Source organism: Culicoides brevitarsis, chromosome 3 (assembly GCF_036172545.1).
Source record: "Culicoides brevitarsis isolate CSIRO-B50_1 chromosome 3, AGI_CSIRO_Cbre_v1, whole genome shotgun sequence".
NCBI classification, from domain to species: Eukaryota; Metazoa; Arthropoda; class Insecta; order Diptera; family Ceratopogonidae; genus Culicoides; species Culicoides brevitarsis.
Genome location: NC_087087.1, coordinates 13,450,674 through 13,477,952, shown reverse-complemented (window position 1 = coordinate 13,477,952; position 27,279 = coordinate 13,450,674). Strand labels below are relative to the sequence as shown.

The 27,279-nt window shown below is 28.9% G+C and overlaps 2 protein-coding genes across 2 annotated transcripts; one reads left to right on the top strand and one right to left on the bottom strand.

Moving 5' to 3' along the window:
* Positions 1-1,369: 1,369 nt before the first annotated feature.
* Positions 1,370-2,540, top strand: LOC134833365 (peroxisome biogenesis factor 10). The gene is made up of 2 exons (XM_063847669.1): positions 1,370-1,741; positions 1,803-2,540. The coding sequence occupies exons 1-2, from the start codon at positions 1,469-1,471 to the stop codon at positions 2,403-2,405; spliced, it is 876 nt and encodes a 291-aa protein (XP_063703739.1). The 5' UTR covers positions 1,370-1,468; the 3' UTR covers positions 2,406-2,540.
* On the bottom strand, positions 2,427-24,305 carry LOC134833364 (cadherin-23). The gene is given in 10 exon segments (XM_063847668.1): positions 2,427-2,846; positions 3,895-4,090; positions 4,149-4,347; positions 5,335-6,515; positions 6,517-6,898; positions 6,961-7,044; positions 8,044-8,795; positions 10,363-11,443; positions 12,280-13,972; positions 24,183-24,305. Coding segments are annotated over 9 exon segments (5,856 nt in total). The 5' UTR covers positions 13,926-13,972; positions 24,183-24,305; the 3' UTR covers positions 2,427-2,511.
* Between the last annotated feature and the right edge of the window lie 2,974 nt (positions 24,306-27,279).

The following is a 27,279-nucleotide window of genomic DNA, read 5'->3' as shown; positions in this document are numbered from 1 at the left end:
TTTTTTTTTAAAGTAGATCATAAAGCATTTATATAAAGTAGGTTGGTTAGTAGTTTAAATTACCGATAATTTTTAAAGCAAGTTAATGTATTATACGGCAAATTTTACATGGAATTAAACGCAAAATCCACAAATGTCAAAAGAACAGGCATTCGGAAAGATTTTTGACACATGTGAGTATCTTTTATCAGGTCGTTAGTATTTTTCTAGATGGGCAAAGCTTTGATTTAATCAAAGTCGGACATAGAAAATATCACCTGTGTATTTAATGAAGAATTTTAGACTTCGGCTCTGCAATTAAGACACTTTGGGTTATTTTCATTTTTCCATTTTCATTTTCCATTTTTTCATTTTCAACCATGACCATAAAAAAAAGTAAGGTCTCCTGGAAGAAAGCTAAATAAAAATCTATGGAAGACATACTAAGGTTACTTACTTTTATATTTTTTTTTAAACAAGTCACAAATAGATATTTTATAAAATAAATAATTAATAAAATAATAATAAGCGAAAATTTTAATTAGAATTGAAGATTATTGTTGTTTCGTTGTTTTTTAAAAAATAAATTAAAATTTGTAAAATAAAAAAAGTTTCGGTTTAAAAATATGTTGAACACACTGTACATTTTAAAAAACGATTTTGATGCCACTTTACTGTATCAAACAAAAAGACAAATAATCGCGTAATTAAGTTAAGCAAATGATTTGTTTACATTTTGTTTAAAAAGTAATTTTTCCTCGTAGATAACGAAAGAAGCGTGACCTAGTCTCGTGCTTAAAAAAAGTATATATTGTCATTGTTTAGATTGTCATTTTATTATAGAAAATACGGAAATAAGTCACGTAATAGAAAGTTACTTACCAAGTGAATATCCTTCGAATTTTTCTTAACTCCTCTAAGAAATGATGTCCTTAAAAATGAATTTTATGATGTTTATACAGTATAATCTCCCAAAATGGGCAAATTTGGAATTGGGATAATTTCCATGAAGTTTCAACCAAAAATTCAAGTTTTATGTTTATTTTAAATATTTTTAATGAAAAATGAATTAAAGTTATATAAAATGAATTAAATAAAAGAAAATAATTTTTTTTTATTTTTTAAGGAAAATATATTTTTTGTTAAAATTCTTTCTAAAAATGAAATACTTAGCTAATTTATAAAAAAAATTAAAAAACTGGCCAAAAATTAAAAATTTTTCGATAATTTTTTTTTTCATTTTCACCAATTCGAAAAATTTTTTGAACCGTTAAATAACCGATTCCCATTTTAACGATTTTTTTTTCAAATTCGAGGCGTACAAAATTGATAATTAGTTCAAAAACTCGCCACTTACCTTCAAATGTCGCTCCAAGCCATAAACAGCTGATTCCATCAACAAACCAAAGTTCACTTTTAGACACGATTTCTGCTTAAAACTTTATAAAAAATATTATTAAATGTCTCAATTCACTCAAAAAACGCCACGATGAGTCTTTTCCTCTCCAAAGCCGGTCAAGCCGAGATCATCCGAAGTGCCCAAAAAGACAACCAATTCATCGAAGAAGTACATTTGACACTATCCGAGCTCTTTCGCCGCTACAGCCACACATTATGGATCAAATTTGACAAACATCTCCGAACAGCGGTACAAATTTTTTACTATTCTTATCACGCCTTGCTTGGAATCCAAACTGTGGGCGAAGAATATACCGGAATTGTGCAAATTGACAATCAATTTAAAAAATTACCGAACCGTTTGGTAAAAATTTTTACGATTTTTCATCAAATTTAAATTTTTTTCATGAAAATTTTCTTTTTAGCTCCAAGTTTTATGCGTGACCCTCGAGTATGCCGGCGAATTGGCTGTCAAAAAAGTCATAACTGTGATAAAAAAGGATGTTCAATCAAGTACTTCACTTCTTCCAAGAGCGAAAATTCTCTTAACGCAATTTTTGGAGACCTTAATTGATGTTATTCCATTTGTACAAATGTTGCATCGTGGATTTTTCTACCTTTATGGCAACAAATATCAACTTTCCAAGCGAATAACGGGCATAAATTACGTTCTTGTGCGTTATTGGCTCAAAAAAGATCATTCCGTGTTGGGATATAAGCTACTTGGAGCTATCACGTTACTTCAGGCCGTCATCACAGCGGGATTTTATGTGAAAAAGCGCTTTAGAACGCAGAAAAATGAAATTCTTCAACAAAAAAACGACTTTTCCGGCATAAAAAGTGAAAGCGGGAAGACTTGTGTGCTTTGTATGGATGTCAGAACGAACGTTTCGGCAATCCGCTGTGGTCACCTTTTCTGCTACGATTGCATCGTGGACTGGCTAAAGACGAAAAATGAGTGTCCCGTGTGTCGAGATCCCGCGAAACCATCAAATGTGATTTTTTTACGGAATTATCAAGGGATTTAACAAAAAAAAAAAATTTTTTTTTTATAGTTTCATATAAATTAAAATTCGTTTTTCTTCAATTTTACAAAAAAAAAATGTACATCTCTTAAAAAATAGAGAATTTTTTTTACAACTCCGTCGTTTCCAATTTTTTCGTGAGCATTGTGCCGCTGGAGAGTTTGTCGATTTGCTGGTAGACGTTTGAGTACCGCGTCATGTTTGAGTTTTGAGCATTTAGTTCGTTCGTTTTTGTGAGATATTCCTCGGCGGCGATGACATTTTCGTCGATGGAATCGAAGGCGGGCCCGGGACCCATTGACAAGTCGTAGTCTTCGTCGTTTTTGTACCATTCGTTCTCGTAGCTGTAGTTCCGGAGCCACATCGGGTTCGAGCCTTCGACGGAATGTTTGTTTGTGTTGGGCACACGGGGTGCGACTGTGCTGAGGTTTGCCGTGGGAGGCACTGAAATTAGAAGGAAATTTGGTTATTTTTGGGTTTTATTTAATTTTTATAGAAATTGATTTATTTAATTTAATTTTATTTTATTTAAAAAAAAACTAATTAATTGTTTTTATTTTATTTTTTTTTTTAATTGAAAATTATTTTTAAATTTTATTTAATTTTTTAATAAAAGGAAGTTAGAAGATTTTCAAAATTTTATTTATTTTTGAAACCGAAAAATAATTTTAAATAATTTTTTTTAAATATTCGGAAATTTATTTTAAAAAAGTTGCAAAATTATTTTTAAAAAATTGGTATTTAAATTTAAAAAAATTATAAATATTCTAAAAGATTTTTTAAAAATAAAAAAAATATCTTAAAATATTTAATTTTTTTATTTTCTGATTAATTTATCAATATTTTCATTTTTTTTGAAAAAAAAATTAAAAAAATTACTTTGATTCAAGATTAAACAAAAATGATTAAAATTTTCGGATTTTTGAAATATTTTGAATTTCAAAAATTTTTTTAAAAAATTAAATTAATTAATTTTAAAATTTTTTTTTAATTTGGAAAATTTTTAAAATTTAAAATTTTATTTAGAAGATTTTCAAAATTTTTGAAACCGAAAAATTTTTGAAAATTTTTTTTCGGAAATTGAATTTAAAAAAATATTTAAATTTAAAAAAATTACCAAAAATTTTGAATAATTTTTTTAAAAAATTTTTTCAAAATTAATTAATTAATTTAAAATAAATTTTTTAATTAAAAAAAAATAAAAATTATGGAAATTTTTCAAGATTAAACAAAAATGATTAAAATTTTCGGATTTTTGAAATATTTTGAATTTTATTTGAATAATTTTTTTAAAAAATTAAATTAATTAATTAATTTAAAATAAATTTTTTAATTAAAAAAAAAGTAAAAATTATGGAATTTTTTTTTAAAATAATTCAAAAATAATTTGTTAAAATTTGAAAACTTATTTATTTTTTAAAAATTATTAAATTTCTGAATTTTTCTGTTGAAAATTTTATTTATTTCTTAAAAATTGTCTTAAAAAACTCACCAAATGCATTAACTTTGGCAGCCCGCAACTGCCTCTTGTAAGTAGTTCGTTGTGTGGCACATAACACTAAAATTACTATTAGGAGTGCACCAATAAATAAATTAGATACGACTAAATAGACCAACATCGGGTCTGGTCTAGCCTCCCCTATTAGAGGCAGCGCTTCGGCAGCTTGAGTATCGAGCACATTGAACTCCTACAAAAAAAAAATTCATAAAAAAAAATTTTTTTTTCGAAAAATTAAAAATTTTTACCTTAAAAAGTCCATCCAACATTTCAATATTTTGATCTATGAGCCTCAAGACGTCAGAAACCTCTAAAATTGAATTGTCTCTCCGATCGACTAAATGCAGGAAGAGATCTGTTTTGGTCTTGTCGAAGGTTCCATCTTTGTTGGCGTGGATTTTGAAGTCGTCGATGTTGACTATTGCTTGGGTGACGTTGCTTAATTTACTGAAAAAAAGTTTAAAAATTGATTTTTAGTGAAATTTCTTTGAAAATTAAGAGATTTAAGGTTAAAATTAATGAACGTAAGTATCTTAAGTCAATGCAGGGTTGCCAAAATTCACATTTTGTTTAAATTTTTTTAATTGTTTTTGATGCAAAATAAAACTTTTGAGGAAAAAACTCTCAAATATCATATTTTGTATCAAAAACAATGAAAAATCCAGAAAAAAATCGAATAAAGAAAAAAAATTTTGTGATTTTTGGCAACTCTGAGTCAGTTTAAGTTTCTTTAAGTCTCCGAATTATCAAATTTTGTACTGAAATTTGTTCAAAAATTTTGAATAGAGCTCGAAAAGCTCGAAATTTTGTAAGTTATTGAACAAATTTCAGTACGAAATCTGATAATTCATTTACTTAAGACAACTTAAATTGACTTAAGTAATTTTTGGCAACCCTGAGTCACTTTAAGTCCCGTTAAGTCAATGAATCATCAAAATTCGTACTGAAATTTATTCAAAATTTTTGTTCAAAAATATAAAAAAGAGCTTCAAAAAGCTCAAAATTTTGTTAGTTATTGAACAAATTTCAGTACAAAATCTGATAGTTTATTGACTTAACGCGACTTAAGCAATTTTTGGCAACCCTGAACTAATTTAAGTCGCGTTAAGTCAATGAATCATCAAATTTGATACTGAAATTTGTTCAAAAGTATTGAATTTAGCTTCAAATGCTCGAAATTGTATAAGCTAATAAACAAATTTTATTATAATTCATCGACTTAACGTGACCTTAATTGACTTAAGCTATTTTTGGCAACCCTGAGTCACTTTAAGTCGCGTTAAGTTAATGAATCATCAAATTTTTTACTGAAATTCGTTCAAAATTTTTTTAGTTATTGGAAAAATTTCAGTACAAAATCTGAAATTTTTTTGACTTAACGCGACTTAAACACTTAACTTCACAGAAAAAGGTTCAAAATCGATTTTTACGTACTCCCTAAACTTATAGATCTCATCTTGTACTTCCGCCGGATGTTGCCGCAGCACAAATCTCACTCGCTGATCTTCGCGCAAAAGATAGATGAACACGTGCGCGACATCCTGAAACCCATCCGTGTCATTCGCAAGCACCATAAAGTCAAAATATCCCTTCATCCCCTTTTGCGGGTAAAAATTCAGTGAAATCGCTCCAGTATGTCGATCAACAATAAACGGCGCTGTTTTAACGTTATCCAACCCTTCCGCCAGCGTTTTTTGAATTTCTCCAACTTGATAATACGTTATTCGGGCATTTCTTCCTTCATCTCTGTCTGTCGCCGTAATTTTCATGAATTCCGCCCCAAAACTCGTCGAAGTCGTAACTCCGCCCGTGAAAACTTTGCTCACAAACTGCGGCGGATTATCGTTGACATCTTTAACGTGAACAATGACCCGAACTAAGGTGCTATCTTCGATCACGAGCATGCCGCCGGTGTAACTTTCGAAATAAGGAGCTTCCGAACTTTGAATAAAATAATCTGGGGATCCATGAGAGACCGTTTTTGACATTTTAAAGCGATCAATGTGGTCTAAATACTTCAAAGTGCCCTGATTTCGGTTCAAAATGATCTTTTCATGATCAATTGTGTCATTAGAAAGTGCTTCTGTGGTTGGAATTTGCAATTTTGGCGGCGGATCTGCACAATTTTCCGTCGCTTTGATGATCAGCGTGTGATTTGCCTTCGTTTCGCGGTCCAATTCCTTCAAAGTCGTCAAAATATGCGATTCTGGATCAAGATGGAAGAGATTTCGCTCGTTGCCGTACACGATAAAGTAACAAACGGTGCTCGGCGGGTCATCCAAGTCATCAACTTCGTCTCTGTCGACGGTATCTGGCAACTTTTTCCGCTCCATGCCGGGTTTAGTTGCCTCCGTAAAGTTAACTGTGAGTTCCTCGACCAGAAATTGCGGTTCGTAGTCGTTAACGTTCCTCACATAGACCGTCAAATCCAAATCTGTGCTCAAGGGAGTCGGAATTCCTTGATCATACGCTTCAACTCGGATCTCATAAACTTTTTGGCGTTCCCGATCGAGTGGCATCTTCAACGAAATCACGCCACTGAGCTCGTCAATGCTAAAAGTTCGATAATTTCCCATCGCATCGTGACGCAGGCGATATTTCACAGCTGCATTCGGGACCAACATCTTCATCCACAGCGCGAACTTGGATCAATTGCGTGCCTAAAGTCGCGTTTTCCGGAATGCGGATCGTGAAATTGTTCGAAGGAGCCACAAAAACGGGAGCGTGATCGTTAAAATCCAAAATGCAAATGTCGAGACGTTCTTTGACGACGTTCTGAGGACTTCCTAAATCCTTGGCGATGAGTGAAAGAGAATAATTTCCGTAAAAGCCGTTCAGAGGGCGTTTTGCGAAGATTTGAGCGTTCCATGCGTCGATTTGGTCCAACGCGAAGAGATCGTGGGAGTTTTCGTCGTCAAATAATTCGAAATGAACTTGACCGTTGCCCAGTTTTGGATTGTCAGCGTCAGTGGCACGGATGCTGGTGATGGGATCTCGACTAAAAAAATAAAATTTTAAGAATTTTTAATGGAAAGAAAGGAAAAATTAGAAATTTCTTACATTTTATGAAATTCGGTCACTTGAACGCATTCCTTGGGAGCATGAATTCGTGGAGGGTTGTCGTTGACATCCAAAATCGTGATGCTAGAATGAAAAATTAATGAGATTTTAGAATAAATTTTCACAATTAGCGATTTGTAAAGAATTTTTTAGTTTGAATTAGCGAGAAAGCCATTTACGAATTTTTTAACTGTCATTTTTTGAACTGAAATTTAAAAATTTTTACACAAAATCTTCTAAAAATTGTTAAATTCTGATTGAATTTCAAGTTTTTAGGTAAATTTTTGTAAAAATTGTAAAACCTGTTAAAAATTTTTTGATTTTGAATTAGCAAGAAAGCGATTTACGAATTTTTCAACTGTTATTTTTTGAACTGACATTTACAAATTTTCACACAAATCTTCTAAAAATTCTTGAAAAGTAAAGAAATTCAGGTTTTATTGATTCAAATTTTTGTAAAAATTGCAAAATGTTTTATAAATTTCAAAAATACCGTAATCTACATAATGCTATTTTTTTGTTTCAAATTCTAATTTTTGAAAATTTTTAACTAAAATATTTGAAAGCGAGAAAGTCATTTACGAATTTTGAAACTGTCATTTAAAAATTTAAAATTGGTTTGACATTTACAAATTTTTATACAAATCTTTTGAAAGTTTTTGAAAAGTAAAGAAATTCAGGTTTTATTGATTCAAATTTTTGTAAAAATTGCAAAATGTTTCATAATTTTCAAAAATATTTTGATTTTGAATTAGTAAGAACTTAAGAAATTTTAACCTCTAATTTTTTTTATTGAAATTTTCCATTTTTAATCAAAATATTAGAAAACTTGTCTATTAATGAAGAAGTTTGTGATTTAAAGAGGAGACTTTGCTTTAAATTTGAAAATCTTTAATTTTTTTTTTTTAATTTCCTTTAGTTAAAAATTTTGAATTAGCAAAAAGGCGATTTACAAATTTTGCAACTGTCACTTTTTAAATTGACATTTACCAATTTTTTTCAGTTTTTAATGAATTTTTAGTCGATTTAAGTATAAAAAGTTAGAAAATTAGTAAAAAAATATTTTAAAATTAAAAAACTTACAAAATCTGCTTGAAAGCATTCCGACTCTCGCCACTCAGATATCCAAACTGATAATTATCCCATGCCTCAATAACTACCATGTACGAGTCTCTTGTCTCCCGATCCAATGTATCTGCGACAACCAGAACTCCCGTATCAGCATCGATGGAAAATTTCCCCTGCGAGCTTATCCTGTCCATCAAAAAGGTAATTTTTCCATATTCACCCGCATCGGGATCTCCCGCTTGTAACATTGCAATTCTCGTGCCCACTGGAGCATTCTCAAAAACCGTAAAATTCCCAATATCTCCGATAAAATACGGATTATTGTCATTCTCGTCGATTACTTGAACAAAAACCTCGACCATGGAGCTCCGTGCGGGAATCCCATTATCTGTCGCTCTAACGGTAAAATTCAGCCATTTGTGTAATTCATGATCGATTTTATTTCGCACCACAATTTCACCCGTTTCGGCATTTAAATTTACGAGCTCTGTGATTTCCGGGGGGCCTTCGAGCGAATATTTGATCGTTTTGTTCTTGTCAATGTCCGTGGCGAGGACATTTGCGATTTGGATGCCCGTCGGACTGTTTTCCGTGATGGATTTTTTATAGAAAGGCTGTTGGAAGCGCGGATTGTTGTCATTTTCGTCGTCAATGATGATGTTCAGGATGCTCGAGGACACTTGACGACCTTTTTCGGCGGCTTGATCTTCCACGAGGACCGAAAGTTTGATGGTTTCCACGCGTTCTCGATCCAAAAGTTTAACGATCTGGGAAATAAAATGCGAAAAAATGAGAAATTTATTCACGTGAACGGTTAAAAAGTGATAAGAAGGTGACGCGACGAGAGGTGTGCACGGAGATTACACAACATTGCGTTATGACAAAGCAACAGTGATTCATTTGTTAGGAGATTTGTTAGGAACGGGAGATATTAATACAAAGTTCAGCTTAGTGATAACCCGCGTCTTGAGTATTCATAGCGCGGATGCTGTGTAAAAAATAAAATCTTGGGTCGTTTGCAAAGTTTTTGTGTGAAAATTTTAAATTTTTTAAGGAAATATGTCGAAATTTGTCGCAAAATTTGAAATTTTCATCCCAGTTCACATTTTTTGTCAGTTTTTGACCCAATCTATGTACCAAATCATTAGCCCAGTGTACATTTTTACTTTTTTCCATTTAAAATTTTCTCCCTAGATCACATTCTGAATTCATCCCAATGCAAATTTATTGTTTGTTTCAATTTATATTGATAAAATTTCACCCCAGATCACATTTTGAATTCATCCCAATGCATATTTTATTGTTTTTTTCAATTTATATTGATAAAATTTCTCCCCAGATCACATTTTGAATTTAACCGAATGCTATTTTTATGATTTTTTTAGTTTTTATTGGCAAAATTTCACCCCAGATCACATTTTGAATTCATCCCAATGCACATTTTATTGTTTTTTTCAATTTATATTTATAAAATTTCACCCCAGATCACATTTTGAATTCATCCCAATGCACATTTTATTGTTTTTTTCAATTTGTATTTGTAAAATTTCACCCAAGATCACATTTTGAATTAATCCCAATGCACATTTTATTGTTTTTTTCAATTTATATTTGTAAAATTTCACCCCAGATCACATTTTGAATTCATCCCAACGCGAATTTTGATGTTTTTTATCAATTGATTTGTAAAATTTTTCCCCAGTTAACATTTTGAATTTTCATCCCAGTGCACATTTTTAATTTTTTTTTCGAAAATCGTTGAAAATTCAATTTTCTTATATAAAACGTTCCAACCGCCCCTTCATTATCAGTTCTCTTTCATAAAAAAATTGACCGCTGATAAGCTAAGACTCGTCTTACAACAACTTTAGTCAATCGACAACCTTCCAGCTGTTCACAACTATTTTTAGATCTCGCAAAAAGTATTAAAAATCCCGCAAAAATGACCTCCCACACATTTTCTGTGTCACTCATCCTCATTATCAGCACAATTCTGACCCAAATCGTAACTGCAACAACCTCGGAATCACTTTTCAATGGAGTTCCTGTGGAAAATTACGTTTTGGAAGAAAGCACAACTACTGAATTTGTGAATTTTGAAGAAAATTTTGTTCATTCGACAATATCACACGGAGAAAGTAACCTTCAAAGGACAATTTTGAGTATCGCTGGACTTTGTGCTGCTTGCCTTTTAATTTGCTGCGTTCCGTGGTGCTTTACAAGTTGCTCAAAACAAATTGCGGAGGAGAAATTACGAATGAGAGATGAATTAAGGACGGAACCAGTTTAGATTTAAGTTAGTTTTAGTGTTAAATAGTGAAATAAAATACTTACTCTGATAAGCCCGTCAACGGGATTCAACTCAAAAGCCGAGAGATAATCGTATTCTGTTGTTTTGACAACAACGCCATCTTCAGTCCTTGCTTCTGAGTGATTTCCATCGATGAAATATCGCAATTTTGGCTTCATATCCAAGTCGTTGGCCATTAATCGATACGCATAAGTGCCAACTGGGGTATTTTCTCGTATAATAACTGTTTCTGGGTCCACAAAAACGGGCGATTTGTTGTTTACGTCTTTTATGGTTATGTTTACGAGACACGAGGTTTGCAGCTGTTGATCTCCAATGCCGCCATCTAGCGCCAAAACTACCAACGAGTAATGCAAAGTCTTCGGTTGAGTTAAATCGGGGTCCAAACTAGCCCCAATCGCGACGGAAATGACTCCCGTATCAGCTCCGATCACAAATTTGTCTTTGGCGCCACTTTGAATTCGATAAAAGATCGCATTATTTGGCGATGATCCGTCGCGATCTGTTGCCCTAACCTCCAAAATCGAAATTGAAGGTTCAATGTCTTCCGGCACCGCTTCTTCGTAGAAGAGATTTTGAAATTCTGGCGCGTGATCGTTGACATCATGAACGTAGATCACTACAGGAACCTTCGAAGCTAAACTTGGATCGCCATTATCTCGCGCCAAAACTGTTAAGTAAATCGGTCTAATGTTTACATTTCCGCCCGTGAGTCGTTCAAAGTCAATTGGCGTTCGTGGGGTGATTTTTCCAGAAACAGGGTCGATGGTGAAATTTGAACGATGCTCGCCATCGAGAATGACGTAGGTTATGTTGCTGTTTGGGGTGTCGGCGACATCAGCATCTCGAGCTTCGATGATGAGAGGGTTTTCAAACTGAAGTTTGTTCTCGAGAAGACGAGCTTCGTATTTGCCTTGCAAGAAACGTGGCGCGTTGTCGTTTTCGTCTTCTAAGTTGATGATGAGTTGAACAGTGTTGCGATTTCCTGTTCCAAGATTGTCTCGAGCTTCAACAGTGAGATAATGTTTAGCGTAAAGTTCACGATCAAAGGCATCATCGGAGAATTGGATGGATATTATGCCGGTTATGGGATCCAAATGTAGTCTAAAATTAGAAAATATGTAAAATTTAATGAAACTTGATGGAAAAATTTTAACAAAAATCTCAAGTGTTTTGTAAAATTTTTCATTTTTCAGCTAATTTTTGACAGCTGTCATTTTAATTTTATCAATTTTGCTTTAAAAAATATAACAGCTTTCAAAAATTCTGATAAAATGTCAAGTTTTAATAATCTAAAGCTAATTTTGTTCATTTTTGTCGAACATTAGAGTTCAGAAATGCTCAAAACTTGCAATTGTGTCAAAATTTTGACAGCTGTCATCTTCAAATGTGTCAAAACTGCTCTTTGAGTCTTCTCTTTGAATTTATAGTTAAACTTTTACATTTTTATGAAGAAAAAAATACATATTTAATAAAAATTTAAGAAAAAAGTTTAAAATTGTCAAAAAGTATGACAGCTGTCAAAATTTTTAAAATTGAGTATTTGTTTTGAAATTTCCAAGAAACTTCTTCATTTAAGTCTTATTTATTGTTAAAACTGAATATTTCAATAAATTTTTTGACAGATATTGACAATATTTGAAATATTGGAAAAAACTGACAGCTGTCAAAGCATTCGAATAATTTATTTTTTGAGCAATATTAAGTTCATTTTCAGTAAATTTTATATTTTTTATTGTAAAACTTGTAATTTTTGATACTTATCATATTTAACTCTGCGAAATTTCATTTTCACTGATTTCATAAAAATGACAGCTGTCAAAATTTTCTTTAAAATTAACTTTTCAAGCAATCTAAAGGTGATTCTGAAGTCAATTTTTGATTTTGAGTCATAATTTACAAAAAAAAAAAAATCATAAAAATGTCAAAAAGATACTCACAAATGCGCAATACTGCCCGTCAAATTCGTATAACGAATCCCTTGCGTTCCAAAATCCCCCGAATCTGCATCAAAAGCTTCAATTTCCGCAATTTTCCATCCAATATCCGCATTTTCTGGCACACTAACTTCATACACGTGTCTTGCAAATTCCGGAAAATTATCGTTTCTATCACGAATTCTAATTGTCACAGGCACTTTACTACTTTTCCCGTTTTTAACTATTTCTTTAGCTACAATACTAAAATTGAGCAACTTTACTTTCTCATAATCCAACATTTTCGGGTTGCGAACTCTTATTAAGAAATTCGCTTCATTAATCGCCCTCTTTGGTGAAATGTCAAAAACATCATTTGGCGGTTCGAGAAATAGCTCAAAAGTTCCATTATTGCCTTGATCCAAGTCGAAAACGGCGTTATTTGTTTCGCCGATGAACGTTAGCGGAGTATTTTCTTGAGCATTTTCGTGAATTTCGCAATTGTAAAAGTCATCGCGGAACGTTGGCGTTTCGTCGTTGATGTCATTGAGGATGATCGTGACTTCGGTACGAACTGAGGGCGGAGGATTCAGCTTTGAACGTTCAGTAGCGAGAATTTCCAAGATAAATGCACCGTTTAGCTGATTTCGGGGATCTTCTCGATCTAGTTCGCGTGTATTGTAGATGTCGCCTGTGTTCTCGTTAATTGTAAACAAACCATCGCCCCCTCGGATTATGGAATATTTGATTTTGTTGTTGATCCCGCGATCGCCATCGATTGCTTTGACACTTGTGATTTTTGTGTTCTTGGGAAGTCCTTCGGAAACCCGTTGAACTGGAGTGGCGACGATAAATTCCGGCGGTTGATCTTCCACGTCTTTGACTCGAATGAGCAAAGCAGCTGTCCCCGTATTTACGGGTCCTTGATTTGATCGATCGACAGCAAGGACCCGTAATTGGTACAAACTTTTCCTTTCATAATCCAGCTGTTGTGTGAGGCGAATGACGCCTTTCCCCTGGCTCGGAGAGATCGTAAAAACATCATTGTCTCCCTCCAATTCCTGTAAATAATACACAACTTGACCAAAAGCGCCGGAATCCAAATCTGTCGCTTCCACAGTTGTCACAATGCCAGGCGGGCTATTTTCGGGCACCTCAAGCGCTGATTGGAATGGTTTGAAAATTGGCGTATTGTCATTAATGTCATCAACGATCAACAACAAACTTTGCGTCACGAACCTCCCGTCACCTAACCTGTTATCTGTCAGTGTCAGTACGAAATGATACTCATCTTTGGTTTCACGATCGAGTTCCTTGTTCAAACGAATGTTGGCGTCATTTTCGCCAATTGTCTCGATACGAATGACATCGCTGTCAATGTCATTTTTGATGCCAAATGTCAAATGATCGCCATCCGGATCAAGTGCTTTTAGGCGGTAAATGAGAGTCCCGATGGGGGATTCTTTGCCTTCTTTCAAGCGAACGACGATTTCTGAGGGGTTTCCATCCAGCTGGAAACGAGGAGGACGATTGGCTTGTACGGAACTCAGAAGAAAGGTAAGACAATAAATAAGTACAACTATGGGTGGCGGGAAAGGCATTCTTTTTAAGCGGACCTTTTTGTGATATTTGTGGACTTTGAAGAGTTGTGTGTAGTGTGAAAGAATCATTTTGTGTCCTTAGTTACTTTGTTTTTGCATGCTTCTTTGGAAAAAATCTGAAAAAGACGAGAAAAATAATGAAAATTAAAAAAAAATTAGGTTAGATTTTTTTCTTGAATTAGCAGAAAAGCGATTTTCAAATTTTAACGTTTTTGTTTTGATTTTACAATATTTCTAAAAATAATATTCAAAAATAAATTTTAGAAGTTTTTCAAGAGATTTAGGGCTTTACTTAATTAAAATTAATAAAAAATAAATAATAATTAATTAAATAAATTTTAAAATTAAAAAAAAATAATTTAATTAATATTTTAACTTTTTTAAATTAAAATTTAATTATTAAAATTAAAATTTAATAATTAAAAAAAAAAAAACTTTCAATTTTTCTAATTTAATAAAAAAAAATTAATTTACCTAAATTAAAATTTTATATATTTTTAATCTTTAAAAATTGCAAAGTCATTTTTTTTTTATATTTTTTAATCTTTAAAAAATTTGCAAAGTCACAATATTTAAAAAATAAAAAACAAATAAAAGTCTTTCCCCATCTGAAATTAATGTTCAGACCCATTTCCAATGACACACCTGAACATTTTTAACACACATTTTGAGCACACATATCATCACAGAAGATCTAGACAGAGGTTATCCGTGCATGAAGGTTTACGCTAATTATGTTACATACCTCTACGTATCCCTACTTTCATACGTATAAATGGCGAGATGCGTGCAATTGTTACATATTTTGCGTTAAATATTCATTAACATTCAAAAAGGTCTGTTAAATAATTATTTATGTTTAATTTTTATATTATTGCAGATGTTTCGTAACATCGTGAATCGCATTAAAGCATTTAACACAGAAATAAGGTAAGCCCTTCTTTAAATTTTTGAGACACAATGAAAGGCTCAGAACAATCAACTTTCATAACATAAAAAATTACTTTTCAATTTGCACAATTTTTTGTTAAGTCTTAAAAATAAATTAACTCGTCCAAGCAAAAAATTGTACAAAAAAGTTATATTATTAAATAATGTACTTAGTTGATCCGTTATTTAATAATTTTTTTTAAAAAATAGGTAACTGTGGTTAATGCTGTGGCTTTTCACACCCAATGTCACAAACTAATTTCACCGAAGGCTTATTTTACCCAAATTTCCATTAGATCCAGAACATTTGAAACTAATTTGGAGCAATTACGTAATTTTTGTGTTAAAGTACCCAAGGAAGTTGTAACACTAACTTATTTATTAACGTAAGTAACCTAATTTTTTTTATAAAATAAGTTATAATAATGCAACTTATTAATTTCACGTCACCTGACCTTTGTTCGTGTTGCAGTTTTATCATCCGCTAAACAAAAGATAATTACATCGCTTGCAGTTTTAAATTCACCCAGTTGCATGTTTTGTTGAAATTGCCGCTAATTTTCTCATTTTACATTTCATTATGGAACGACGAAACAGGTGAAGGCATTAAGTGAGAGACAAGACAAAAACAAATAAATTAGTGTAAAAATGTGCATCTTAATGGGTTACATAACAACCGCAAAAGGTAAAAACAAAAGCAATGAGAGTTGTGAAAATGCACATTTTTAATGGAGGTGACAAATTTATGGGCTCGATTATAAAGTTTGTGGCTACAGAGAGAAACTATGTCAAAAAATTAAGTTATAGATTACCATCAAAATTTAAAACCTTGATCTATTTTTTAATTCCCTCTCTCTCTATTTTTCAGTTCTAACATATTAATCACGTTGTAATAATAGAATGGAATAAAGCACGAAAGTGATGCATTACCCATGTACAATATTTAAACAAACAGAAGAATAGAATATTATTATGAATGGAAATTAGTGTGTAATAAACAATCGCATTACAATGAAACACGTTAAAGTGCTTCTATGGAAATTAAAAACTTTGTTAGTGTGATATTGACTTGAGCGCGTTTGTTGGGGAATGAAGAAAATTTCAAACATCATAGGTAAGTTTTATAAAAAGAATCAACTGTATACGAGAAAAAGATTTTTTTTATCGATGCAATTTAATTAATTTTTTCCTTACATTTTTAGATATTTTTTCAGCCAAAAACAAAATACCTAGCTAAGACAGAACGCCTATTATCCTAACCAATTATTTAGGAGAAAAAAAGAAGATTTCATAAAATAAAGAATTTTTCCTACAAATTTATCAAATTATATGCGCAGAGTCTTCAACAAGACAAGTTAAAAAGCAACCGATTTGCCAGATTTAAAAGATGCCTGAAGATAATTTGTACTTCCATCAACATTTTAGAATATTTTAAAAAGACATGAGTACAAAAGTTGTCCATCTCTGTACTTTTTACCAATATATTATGGATTCCACAAGCGAAGATATTTTAACGAAAATTAAATTTTTTGCATGGATACATGATTAGAAGTCCTATTGAATACCTATAAGTTTGAGTGAAAGAGTTTAAACTTTTTATTAACTACAAGAATTCTCTATTATCTCAACCCGATCATTTTTTACTTATGTAAATATAGGTACAAACCTTCTTACGATTTTTTTAGGTAATAAATATAATAATTTTTCAGTTTTTGTTTAGATACCAGATTTATGCAAAGTCGACACATTGGAAAGGAAAAGAAAGAGAGGACGCCCGAAAAATGTGGCAAGGGCCCTAATTATTCAGTGATGTTTCTTAATTCGTACTTTTTACTGTATTCTTTAATTTAAGAGTATTAATGAATTTTATTTGCTCAAATGGCAAATTTTTGGGCAAAATGTTTTTTCAATTAGCCTAAAAGTCATTTTTCATTTGCCAAAAATTGTATTTTCTATTTGCCAAATTTAATTTTGATGTGCCAAAATGGTATTTTCGGTTATAGATTTTGAATTAATTCTATTTGCCCAAAAAGAATTTTTATTTGCCCAAATAGAATAATGATGTGCCAAATAAATTCCACCATCAATATATTAACAAGAATAATAAGTTAAACAGACAGACATCACCAAACCACTCTATCCAATATTTATTTTTAAATCTCATTCAAAAGCTCTTGCATTTTTACAACAACTCGACTGAATCGAAATCTAAAAAAAAAATAACTTGGACTGTATCATGAATCAATCATTTAGAACTCCCCCCATTCATTAATTTTTCAGATGAAAAAATAACTTCATCCACACATTCGATCCATAACTAGAAAATTCCATCACGTAGATTTACATTTTGTGTTATAAAATCGAACAAATACTTTTTTAATGATAATAAATAGAGTCGTCCGTAAAATTTCAATTGTAAAAGCATTCACCGGAAATATTCGTGTCTCTATACAATAAAAGTCGTAACACTATTAGCGTCTATTAGTGGTCAAAACGTATTTTTAAGTGAATGAATATAAAATAATAATCATTTATTAATTAAAAATGCAAAAAAATTACATATTTACTACTTTTTATTGTTACATGACTTGACGCATAAACCGGCTCGTTGTTATCTCAACTAAACTGGTGTCAGTTACTTGAATTATGTAAAAGTAATATTTTTATTTGTTTTGTGGGATTTTATCGTATGTACGGGTCACACATGTGTAAAAGAAGTAACTTTTCACACAATTTTACACAAAAAAATTATGTAACTTAAATTAATTACTTGCTGGATTTTTTTTATTCCAATGTCACTTCAATTGTGCGGCAAATCTTAAAAATTACATAGAGGATCATTAAAAAATATGTTACAAAAACTGCATTTATTAATTAAAAATGCATTCTTACCAACTTGTTGACTTAATGATCCATAGTTCCCAGTCTCAAGAGGATTTAATTAGATTTTGATGGGATTATTACTCAAAAGTGGATTACAAACTTTTTTGAATCTTAAACGTTCGAAAATACTCAGGCCTAAAAATGAAATTGAGCGTTAAGTGTGACAAATGAAAAGTGTCACAAATTACAAGTCATTGTTCGGGTGTTTACATTAAGCTGTAATTCCCAAATCTGTCTACGCGGAAAATGTCGCAAAAATTTATTGATTTGTTTTGTTTCGGACAATAAGACGAATTGCAAATTTAAATTCTTTGGTAGAAAGTAAAAACGTCGCATGACTCAATACTTCATGGGAAACGTAACAAATACCAGAAGTGATTTTTTTTTTGTTAATCTGGCGTTTCTTGATTAAATAACATTTGTTTACATTTTATAACGTTAATCTTTGGTGGCGGCAGTAAGTATGTGATGTGGTGTCGTTATTGAAGCATTAAATCTTGATACACATTTTCTTTTGTCTTTAAGGCGCGTGCCATGTCAGATTCAATTATTTAATAAGCTGGACATGCACTGAATGGTTTCGTTTAAGATAATTCACGGGAGGTTTTTGAAGTATTGGGAAACGTTTTTTGGGTAAGTATTTGTTTAACTTTTTTAAATCTTTTTCAGATCCAAGTGTCAAGGATGTTAAATTACAAAAGATGAAGGATAACCTTTGAGAAACCTTCTTAAAAATCACACGATATAAATTCAACCCTGTAGAATCAAAACGAACTGAACTCATCAGATTTTATTAATTTTTTCAATTAATTCAAACCAAGCAATTTCTAAAAGATTCAACACTTTCATAGTTCAAATGTAAGTTTCAAGGGCGGATCCAAAGAGCTATCATAGATCTTTGAAAGGGTATTTCCGGGTAAATTTTCAATGTTTGGGTCTTTTTTGTAATTTTTAGTACATTTTGAGCCCTTGATAAGTTTCAACTTGCATCAAGGACTTCTTCAATGAAATTCAATTCAACCAAAAAATTCCGTTAGAGTTGAAGACCTTTTGTCAAAAAAAAAGTTTCCGTAATGCTGATGACATCTTTCATACTTTTCCGCTCAAACCGAGTCACTTTTTCATGCTCATTAATTTTTAAGCAGCCAGGCAAATCGTCACACAGTCAGCCCATGTGACATTGCCATGTAAAACCATAGTTCACCTACTGCTTTTAAAAATTTTTTTGTTGTAAAAGCTTGCTTATTTTTTGAATGAGCTATAATCATATTGTAACGTAACTCTTTCGAAAAACATTTTTTTTTGACAAAACTCACAAAAAAAATAACAACATCAACAGCTACTCTACACTTATTTCATACTACATGCTTTATGAACTTGAACATTAAACATTATCATTTTATGTTTATTTTTGGTGCTGGCAATAATCATGAGCAGAGCATCCATAAAAAACAACGATGACTTTGGCAAAAAAAAAATTTTTTTGGTGATATATTATTCTTCCCGTTAAAATTTACTGCAGGAACTTTTGTGCAGAGATGAGGTAAAAGACCTGGTCATGCTCGGCGATTCCGATAGTATAATCATCACGCGACATATGGGCGACTCGTCAACAATGCGGCAGAAGATATTGAACCCTTATGCATTAAAACTGTGAGTAATCTCATTTAAATTGTAAATTTATTCAACTTAAAGACAAAAGTTAAGTAGCGGTGTTACTTTTCCCATAAAAGGACAGGAAAGTTAATTAGTATTCGATTTGGCTACGACTTTCATTCAAATTACGAGAATTTTTTCGTATCGTACTGCGCAATTAAACGTAAAGTAATAATTAATTTTTAACTTGTAAAATTGAATTAGTTTTATCTCATTTAACAATTTTTCCCGTTTCAAGCAATTTTTTACTGTAACTGGATACGTTTAACCTATTTTTGTATTTTTATGATATGCAAACTTGTTTATTTAGTTATAAAGCACTAATTGAGGCATTTACCGTGTGGTTCGGTTCATAAATGGCTAACTTAACTAATTGTTGTGTATTTGAATTGTACAGTGAACTAAATAACTTGGTTCGAAAAAAGGTATTAAAACGTAAAAAAGATTGATTATTATTATTTTTGTTTTAAGGTTCAGGTTAAACTTTCGCTTATGAAGCGTTTTTGCAGTAAGTATTTAATTCATTTAATTCATTTTTTCAAAATTGAATTATCATTCATTAATAATTTTTTTTTGCATTGCAGAAATGAACTTTAGAGGATGATACAGTTGAATAATTTTCGACTCATATTTTGAAAAAAATAATTAGGATTTAAACAAAAATAGACGAATAAATTATAAAAAGGAATAACTCAAAAGGAAAAGTAATTTAAAGTTTAAATTTTTAACCAGAATCTAGATAATTGGATGCCAAAAATTTATAAAAAAAATGAATATTTGATGCCAAAGATAGATAACTATGAAATCTTTGAACAAAAAGGATGAAATTGAAACATTACAAAAAATACAAAACAGAGCAAATTTTACGAATTTTGGCTCAAGAAAACAATTTATGTAAGTAAATTACATTTTGGAGCAAGTAACAAATGATAACGAATAAACTTCAATGTTTAAGTCATTATCTACAAAGCAACAAAGAATCAGTTTCCAAAATGAGGGCCTGAGGGAGGACTGTGATATATTCAATGGCAACGGATTAAATGGCTTAAACAAAATTATAACGTGAAAGAAAAGATGAGGTTTTTTAAGCTTAATGTTTTTTCCTCCAACTACAATGTTATAATCTTAATTTGATGAAATGAATAATTATACAAAATACTTAACATATATGGAAAAGCTCCTTGATATCAGATCTTGATATCTGAAGTTTTTGGCTAAACATCATCTGCAAAAGATGGACCTATCGAAAAAGTAAAAGTAAGTAAGCAATACGAAACAATACCATCGAGAAACTCCTTGAATTGCAACCATATGAATTAAGAAGTAATAATAGATTAAGACCAATATCTGTGATATCCTACCATGAAAAAGGCTCAATTTGATCAAAATTTCCTAAAATTTGATCTAATAGATATAAAATCAATCAATTTCAAGTTAATTGAGAGCAGAGGCTATAAGAGGCTCTACTACAGGAACAAAACAGGGACATTGCTCTCTGCTTTAAAAATCCTCAATATTTTCAGCACGAACAATCTGCTTTTTTCTAAATGACATGCTCAAAAAATGTGAATTGGTGAAAAATTCCTTACTTTATAAATTCCGACAAAGTCTCTTACTGAATAGATTAAAACGGAAACCTCCATGGCTTTATAAAGAACAGACATTTGATGCAAAATTAACATGAAAGATTGAATGGAATAAAACAAATTATCGATACACAAACCTAGCTGAAGACCCGTCAAAAAAATTGCCTGGATTCGGAGAGACAAAAGTGTTAAGGTTAAACTAAACAGAATCAAAACCTAACATGGAGCTTGCAAAACTTAATAGAAGTTGAAAATCAGTTACAGCAATTCCAGATCAATTTTAGAATAAATTTCAAGTGAAACTAAAACTCTATAAATCGATTCGAAACACAAAACCATATAAAAAATACATTTAAAAAGTGCAATAAAACCATTGATTCATCACCAAAACAACAAAACACAAAAAACACGTAAACATTGATTGACAGCTACTAACATAGAACACCGGTCGTGCCAAACCCTCGATGGTTAATGAACTTGATATTCTTTTCTACACACAAACACTGACTGCACTTTTACAATAACAATGACTTCGTATCAAAAAACGCACGTGTCTACTTCATAATATCATCAAATTACTTGAAACTAAAAACTTCCATCGGGGTATCAATAACCGTCAAGAAAAAGTCCCGTTACTGACTGGGGTGTAACTAAGGTTAATTATAAATAAACAATCGATCGATACGAATCTCGACGTATTTCTTGTCCAAACGTTCGTGCATTGACTTGCTTATTGAATAATTAACGTTAATGAAATAGAAGTTGGATTGTAATTGAGTCAAGCGTGAAGACTTAACAATAGAACTTCATGAACAACAAAAAGTGCGTGAATATCTGAGTTGAGGTTCTTTCGACATGATGGATGAGTAAATTTCCTATTTATTATGTTTTCATGTTCTTATAGATTGGAAAAAAATACTAGAAAGGCTTCCATGATGCGCCTTCTTTGAATGCATTTCAAACTTTTTTACGTAGAACCGAATAGAAATAATTTGTATGAGTCATTCGTTGGAATTCAAAAACCATAGAGCGCGACAATAAGTTCAAAAATTTGTATTCTAACGCAATGTTCGAGTCCAACACTAAACAATAGAGGAAGGAAGAAGCATTTTTATGCATGAAATATTAAACGAGAGTTCGGTTTATGGTCACGTCTCCCTTTGGAGTTCATAGTTGGTGGTTTCGTCATTTTTTTTTTAGTTTTAAATTTTTGGGTTAGAACGTCTCATAAATCAAATTCAGTTGAGTAAACGAAAGATTTCAATGCACGGGGTTTCCCTTTCATGACGACGTTCATCATGCAATAATAATGGAAAAATTTCATGAGGAAAAGTAAAAAGAAAAAAAAACTTTCTTTCTCATGTGATTGAATGTTCATGTTTGTCTCGTAAAATTATCTAGTTGACGCCCTGCTTTTGTTGTTTTCACTTCTTTTATCTCTCAATAAATATTATGACTTATTCAAGGCTTGTTAAGAGAATGTGAGAAACTAACTAGAAAAGTGCAATGAGAATCAGGTTACTTAGATTTTTTGCTTTGTTTCATGATGAAACTGCTTAATAACGATTTTTATCACATAATCATATACTTAGACAGTAAAGGTATAACTTTTATCAGGAAAACAATCAAAATAAAATTGAGCTCACTGAGCCCAAAAATTGACGTATCACATAACACAATCAAACAGATATTATTTACATTCATATTTGTTTCGAAAAATAATAATAATAAAAAAATTGTGCAATAATCGACGATTTACTTTAGTTTTAAAGGTAATTGTCTATATAAAAAAAAATTGTCAAAACAATCAAAATGCATTAAAATACTTGTAAAAAGTTTTTTAAAAAATTTTTAAAAGCGTATTTTATAAAAAAATAAATATTTTTAAAATTTTATAAAAATTAAATTTAATAAAAAAAGTACATAATTCAATTTTATTATTTTCAAAAATTTTAATTAATCTCATTTTTTTATTTTTATTTCAATAAAATTATTTTTTATTTTAATTAAATAATTTTTTTAAATCAATTTTTATTTTAATTTTCAATTAATTATTCTAAATAAAAATAATTAATTAATTAATAATAAATTTTATTTTTTAATTAAAAATGTAGTTCGACAGACAGACTTTTTTTTAAATAAATAAATAATGTGCTAAAAAATGATAAACAAACAAATATGAAAGCAGTCGTCATCACTTTCAAGTTTGTTTGTCTTTTTTTGTATGACAAAAATAATAATAAATATAAATATTATCGCTCAATTTAAACTTTTGTAAATTCGTAAGTTTTTTGTATTGACACAAGCAATTTTTTGCAACAATTTAGTATTTAAATATTGGTACTTTGATACTTTACTGGACAAATTTTTGAACAAGGAACAAAGTTTTATTTTTGATTTTTATTCAGAAAAAAATTAAAACAATTTGAAATTTTAATGAAAAAAATAATTTTAGAACAAAAAAAAAATCAAACTAAAATTTTTTCTCTTATAAATCTTAATTAAAATAAATATAATCAATTTCTTTTAACATATTTTCAAAAATGAAAAAAATCAAGAAGAAATTGTCAATTTTTTTAATATTTAAGAAAAAATAATAAAATAATTATAAAAATAAAATAAATAATAAAAATTTAAAAAACATCATTTTTATATTCTTTTAACATTTTCATACTTTTTAATTTATTATTTTGCGAAAAATATTCTCCAAATTTGTCAAATTATTTGTAATTTTTTTTTCTCTAATTTTCAAAGTATGTGTACAAAAGTAACAAAAAAAATAATATTAACTTTAAAAATTCAAACATTCAATAAATATATTATTATTTAATTTTAAATTTAAAACAATGAAAGTTATTTTGAAATTAAAAAATAGGGAGAAATATTAACTTTTTGGAACATTTTTGACAAATAAATAAAATAAAATTAATTATTTAAAAATTTAATTATAAATTTAATAAAAATTAATAAAAAAAACCTCAGATATTTTAAATATTCTAAAATTAACATTTTTATATTTTTTAATTTATTTTGCGAAAATTATTCTTCAATTTTGTCAAATTATTTGTAAAATTTTTTTCTATAATTTTCCGAATTTGTGTACAAAAGTAAGCAAGGAAATTAAATTTAATGCAAAAAATTCAGAAATTTAATAATTTTTTATTTATTTTATTATAAATTTAAAACATACATTTAACTTATTTTTTTAAATTTGAAAATCGTTTTTGAATTAGGTAATTTCATTAAAAAAAAATAAAAAAAAAATATTTACCTTTAATTTTAATTTTTATTCCAATTAATTCGGTTTTCAAAATCCTTTTTTATGATTTTTTTTATATAATTTTTTGTGATAATTTCAATTAATTTATTATTTAATTTAATTTAATTTAATAATAAACTTCAATATTAATTATTATTATTTAATTACACTTTTTGTTCATCTTTCATTATAAATTTTTAACCAGCATTTTTTTAGCGTTTTATAATTATTTATTATTTCAACAAAAAAAAAAGTAGCAGTAACACAATAAACTTAATCCATAGTTAATTTCTTGTTATATTTGCTTTACTTGTGTTTTTTTTTTGCATACGATATATTTATGATAAATCTCACTGTTTTATCGTTGCTGTATCTACGAAAATGCAACAGCTGGTTTGAACAACACAATTTTAGAAGAAAACGTGCTTTCTTCTTATTTCAGGCGTAACTAAAATTACTTTATCTCTGTAACTTTATCTCATTCGCTCGTTTGGAAAAGTATAGTAATTTTTGTCTGGAAGTTATTTTTCGCAAATATTTATTTTTTTTTCCAGACTTCCTTTTTTTATTTTTATATCACTTTTAATTCTTTGAATATCTTTTTTTTAGTTCCTTATTTGTTGTTTATGAAGATGATCGTAACTTCCTAGAAGAAATAAAAAAAACAAGAAATGAATCACGCGAATTTTTTATCTGCTTTCTTAATGTGAAGTATTTAAAATTTTATGAAAATTGCACTCATAATTCATTTTTTTATTATTAAAATTTAAATTAAATCATCTTTTAAATCTTTTTTAAACATTTAAATATTTTTTTAATGTTGTTACACTTTATCTGATATTTTGTCGTCGTGTAAAAGAAAAAAAAATTCACAAAAATGTGCACTCGATTGTATCTTTTTGAAACATTTTTTTTGTATAATTGCATGTACAACAAAGAAGTATCATCAAATTTGAAGTCAAAGTCGTCGTTTGTGCACGCACGTCTGCTTTTTATAATAATTCTCGTTTTTTAATGACAACAAACGATGACATAGTAATACAAAATATTAAAGAAATTTATTGTAAAAAGGGGAATTTTCAACACCGGTCGGGTAAATTTTTTAATTATTATTTATTAAAATATTTTTCATACCCAAAAATAATAAAAAATGAAAAAAAAACAAGCGAATACAAAAAATACGTCCGAACAGTAGGAAAGTACTCACGAGACTGAACGGTTGATGGATTTTTACAATAATACTTTTTTTTTGTGTTTAACATTACTTTGTGTGTAGTGTTTGTTTTGTATTTTGTTATGATATCTGCTGCAACAGTTATTCGTACGGAGACGGAGTAGATATGAAGTGCGGTTGTAGATAGATGGAATTTTTGACTCGCCGCGTGCAATTGTTTATGTTTTGCAGAAACGGAGTGGAAAATGGACAAGTTGATGGAGACGAATGGTGAGTACTTTTTGAAAATGATAGGAAAAAATTTAACTAAATAATTTAATTTAATTTTTTCAACTTAATTTTTTTTTTCAAAATTAGTTAAAAATTTATTTTAAATCTTTTTACATTTTTTAATTTAAAAATAATTTAATAATTTAATTTAATTGACTTCTTTGATTTTCTTTTTATTTTTTTTCCTATACTTTTCTATTTTCGTATTGATTTATTTTTCTTTTATTCTTATATTTCAATTTAAATTTTATTTAATTATATTTTTTTATATATATTTTTGCTATTTAGGCAAATTAATAAAATTTAAAAACAAAAATTTTTTTAAATAAATTATTAATTTATATTAATTTTTTAAATAAAATAAAATCTTTTAAATATAATTAATATTTTTTGTTCAAATAATTTTATTTTTAAGTTTATTGTTTTCAAATTTAACTTCTAAATTAAAAAAAAATAGTTTCGCGAAGAACAGAAATGAAATAGTAATCAATAATTTTGATCACGTGAACTAAATTATTTTATTTAAATTTCAATTTTAAAGTTTATTACCTCAATTAAATTTATTATTAATTATTTAAAAAAAATATTAAGCTGCGGACAAAATTATTTTTTTCTATATTATATGTATATTATATGCATATAATATGCATATAATTTGCATATAATTTATATACTTAATATCAAAAATTTGAGCTCAAATCGAAGTTTTAATTGTATAAATTAAACAAAAACACTCTGAATTGATTTTTTCATTTTTTTTAAATATAATTAATTTTATTTTAAATTTATTATTTTTCAAAAATCCATATTGAAAAATTAAAAAATTTTGAAATAAAAAAAAAAATAAATTAAATAATTTCATATGAAATAAATTATTTTTATCTAAATTTGATTTTTAAAGTTTTTTTAAGTTACTTTTATTTATTTATTTTAGAAAAAATTAATTTTGTTAAAAATTAAAAATTATAAATTTAATTTACTTTTATTTAAATTATTGTAATAAAAAAATTAAAATTCACTTAATTACCTATATTAAAATTAATTAATATAAAAATTAAAAAAAATTATTAAATAATTAAACAAATATAATCACCTTAGAAAAAAATTTAATTATTTATTTTGCCTTCACATATTTAATAAAAATATTTAGATAATATTTTGAAGCCATTTTTTAATTAATTAAAAACAATTATTTTTTATTTTATTTTAATATTTCTAACTTTATTCGATATATTTTTAAACAAATTTCATTTAATTTGCTTAATTTTTTATTTATATAATTTAATCATCAATAAGGCGACATATTTCACATAATAATTAATAATATAATAATTTTTAATAATAATATAATTAATAAAATATATTAGACAACAAATTAAACATATAAAATATACATTATATTATTAAATCGTCATTATTTAACATTTTGCTAAATTTATAATATTTTTAAATATTTCAACTTTTATATTTAATATTTAGAAAATTGTAAGAATTTACTGGGCTTTATTTTTATGTACGGAATATTTTTTAAAGTAATACTAATATTTTATTTATTTTTTGTTTTTACAAATCTAAATCGAGTCCTATAAAATTATTTGGTTATAAGCTGTATTAATACTGATTGCTGCAAGAACGAGCAACCAATAGAATATACGAGTACCTATT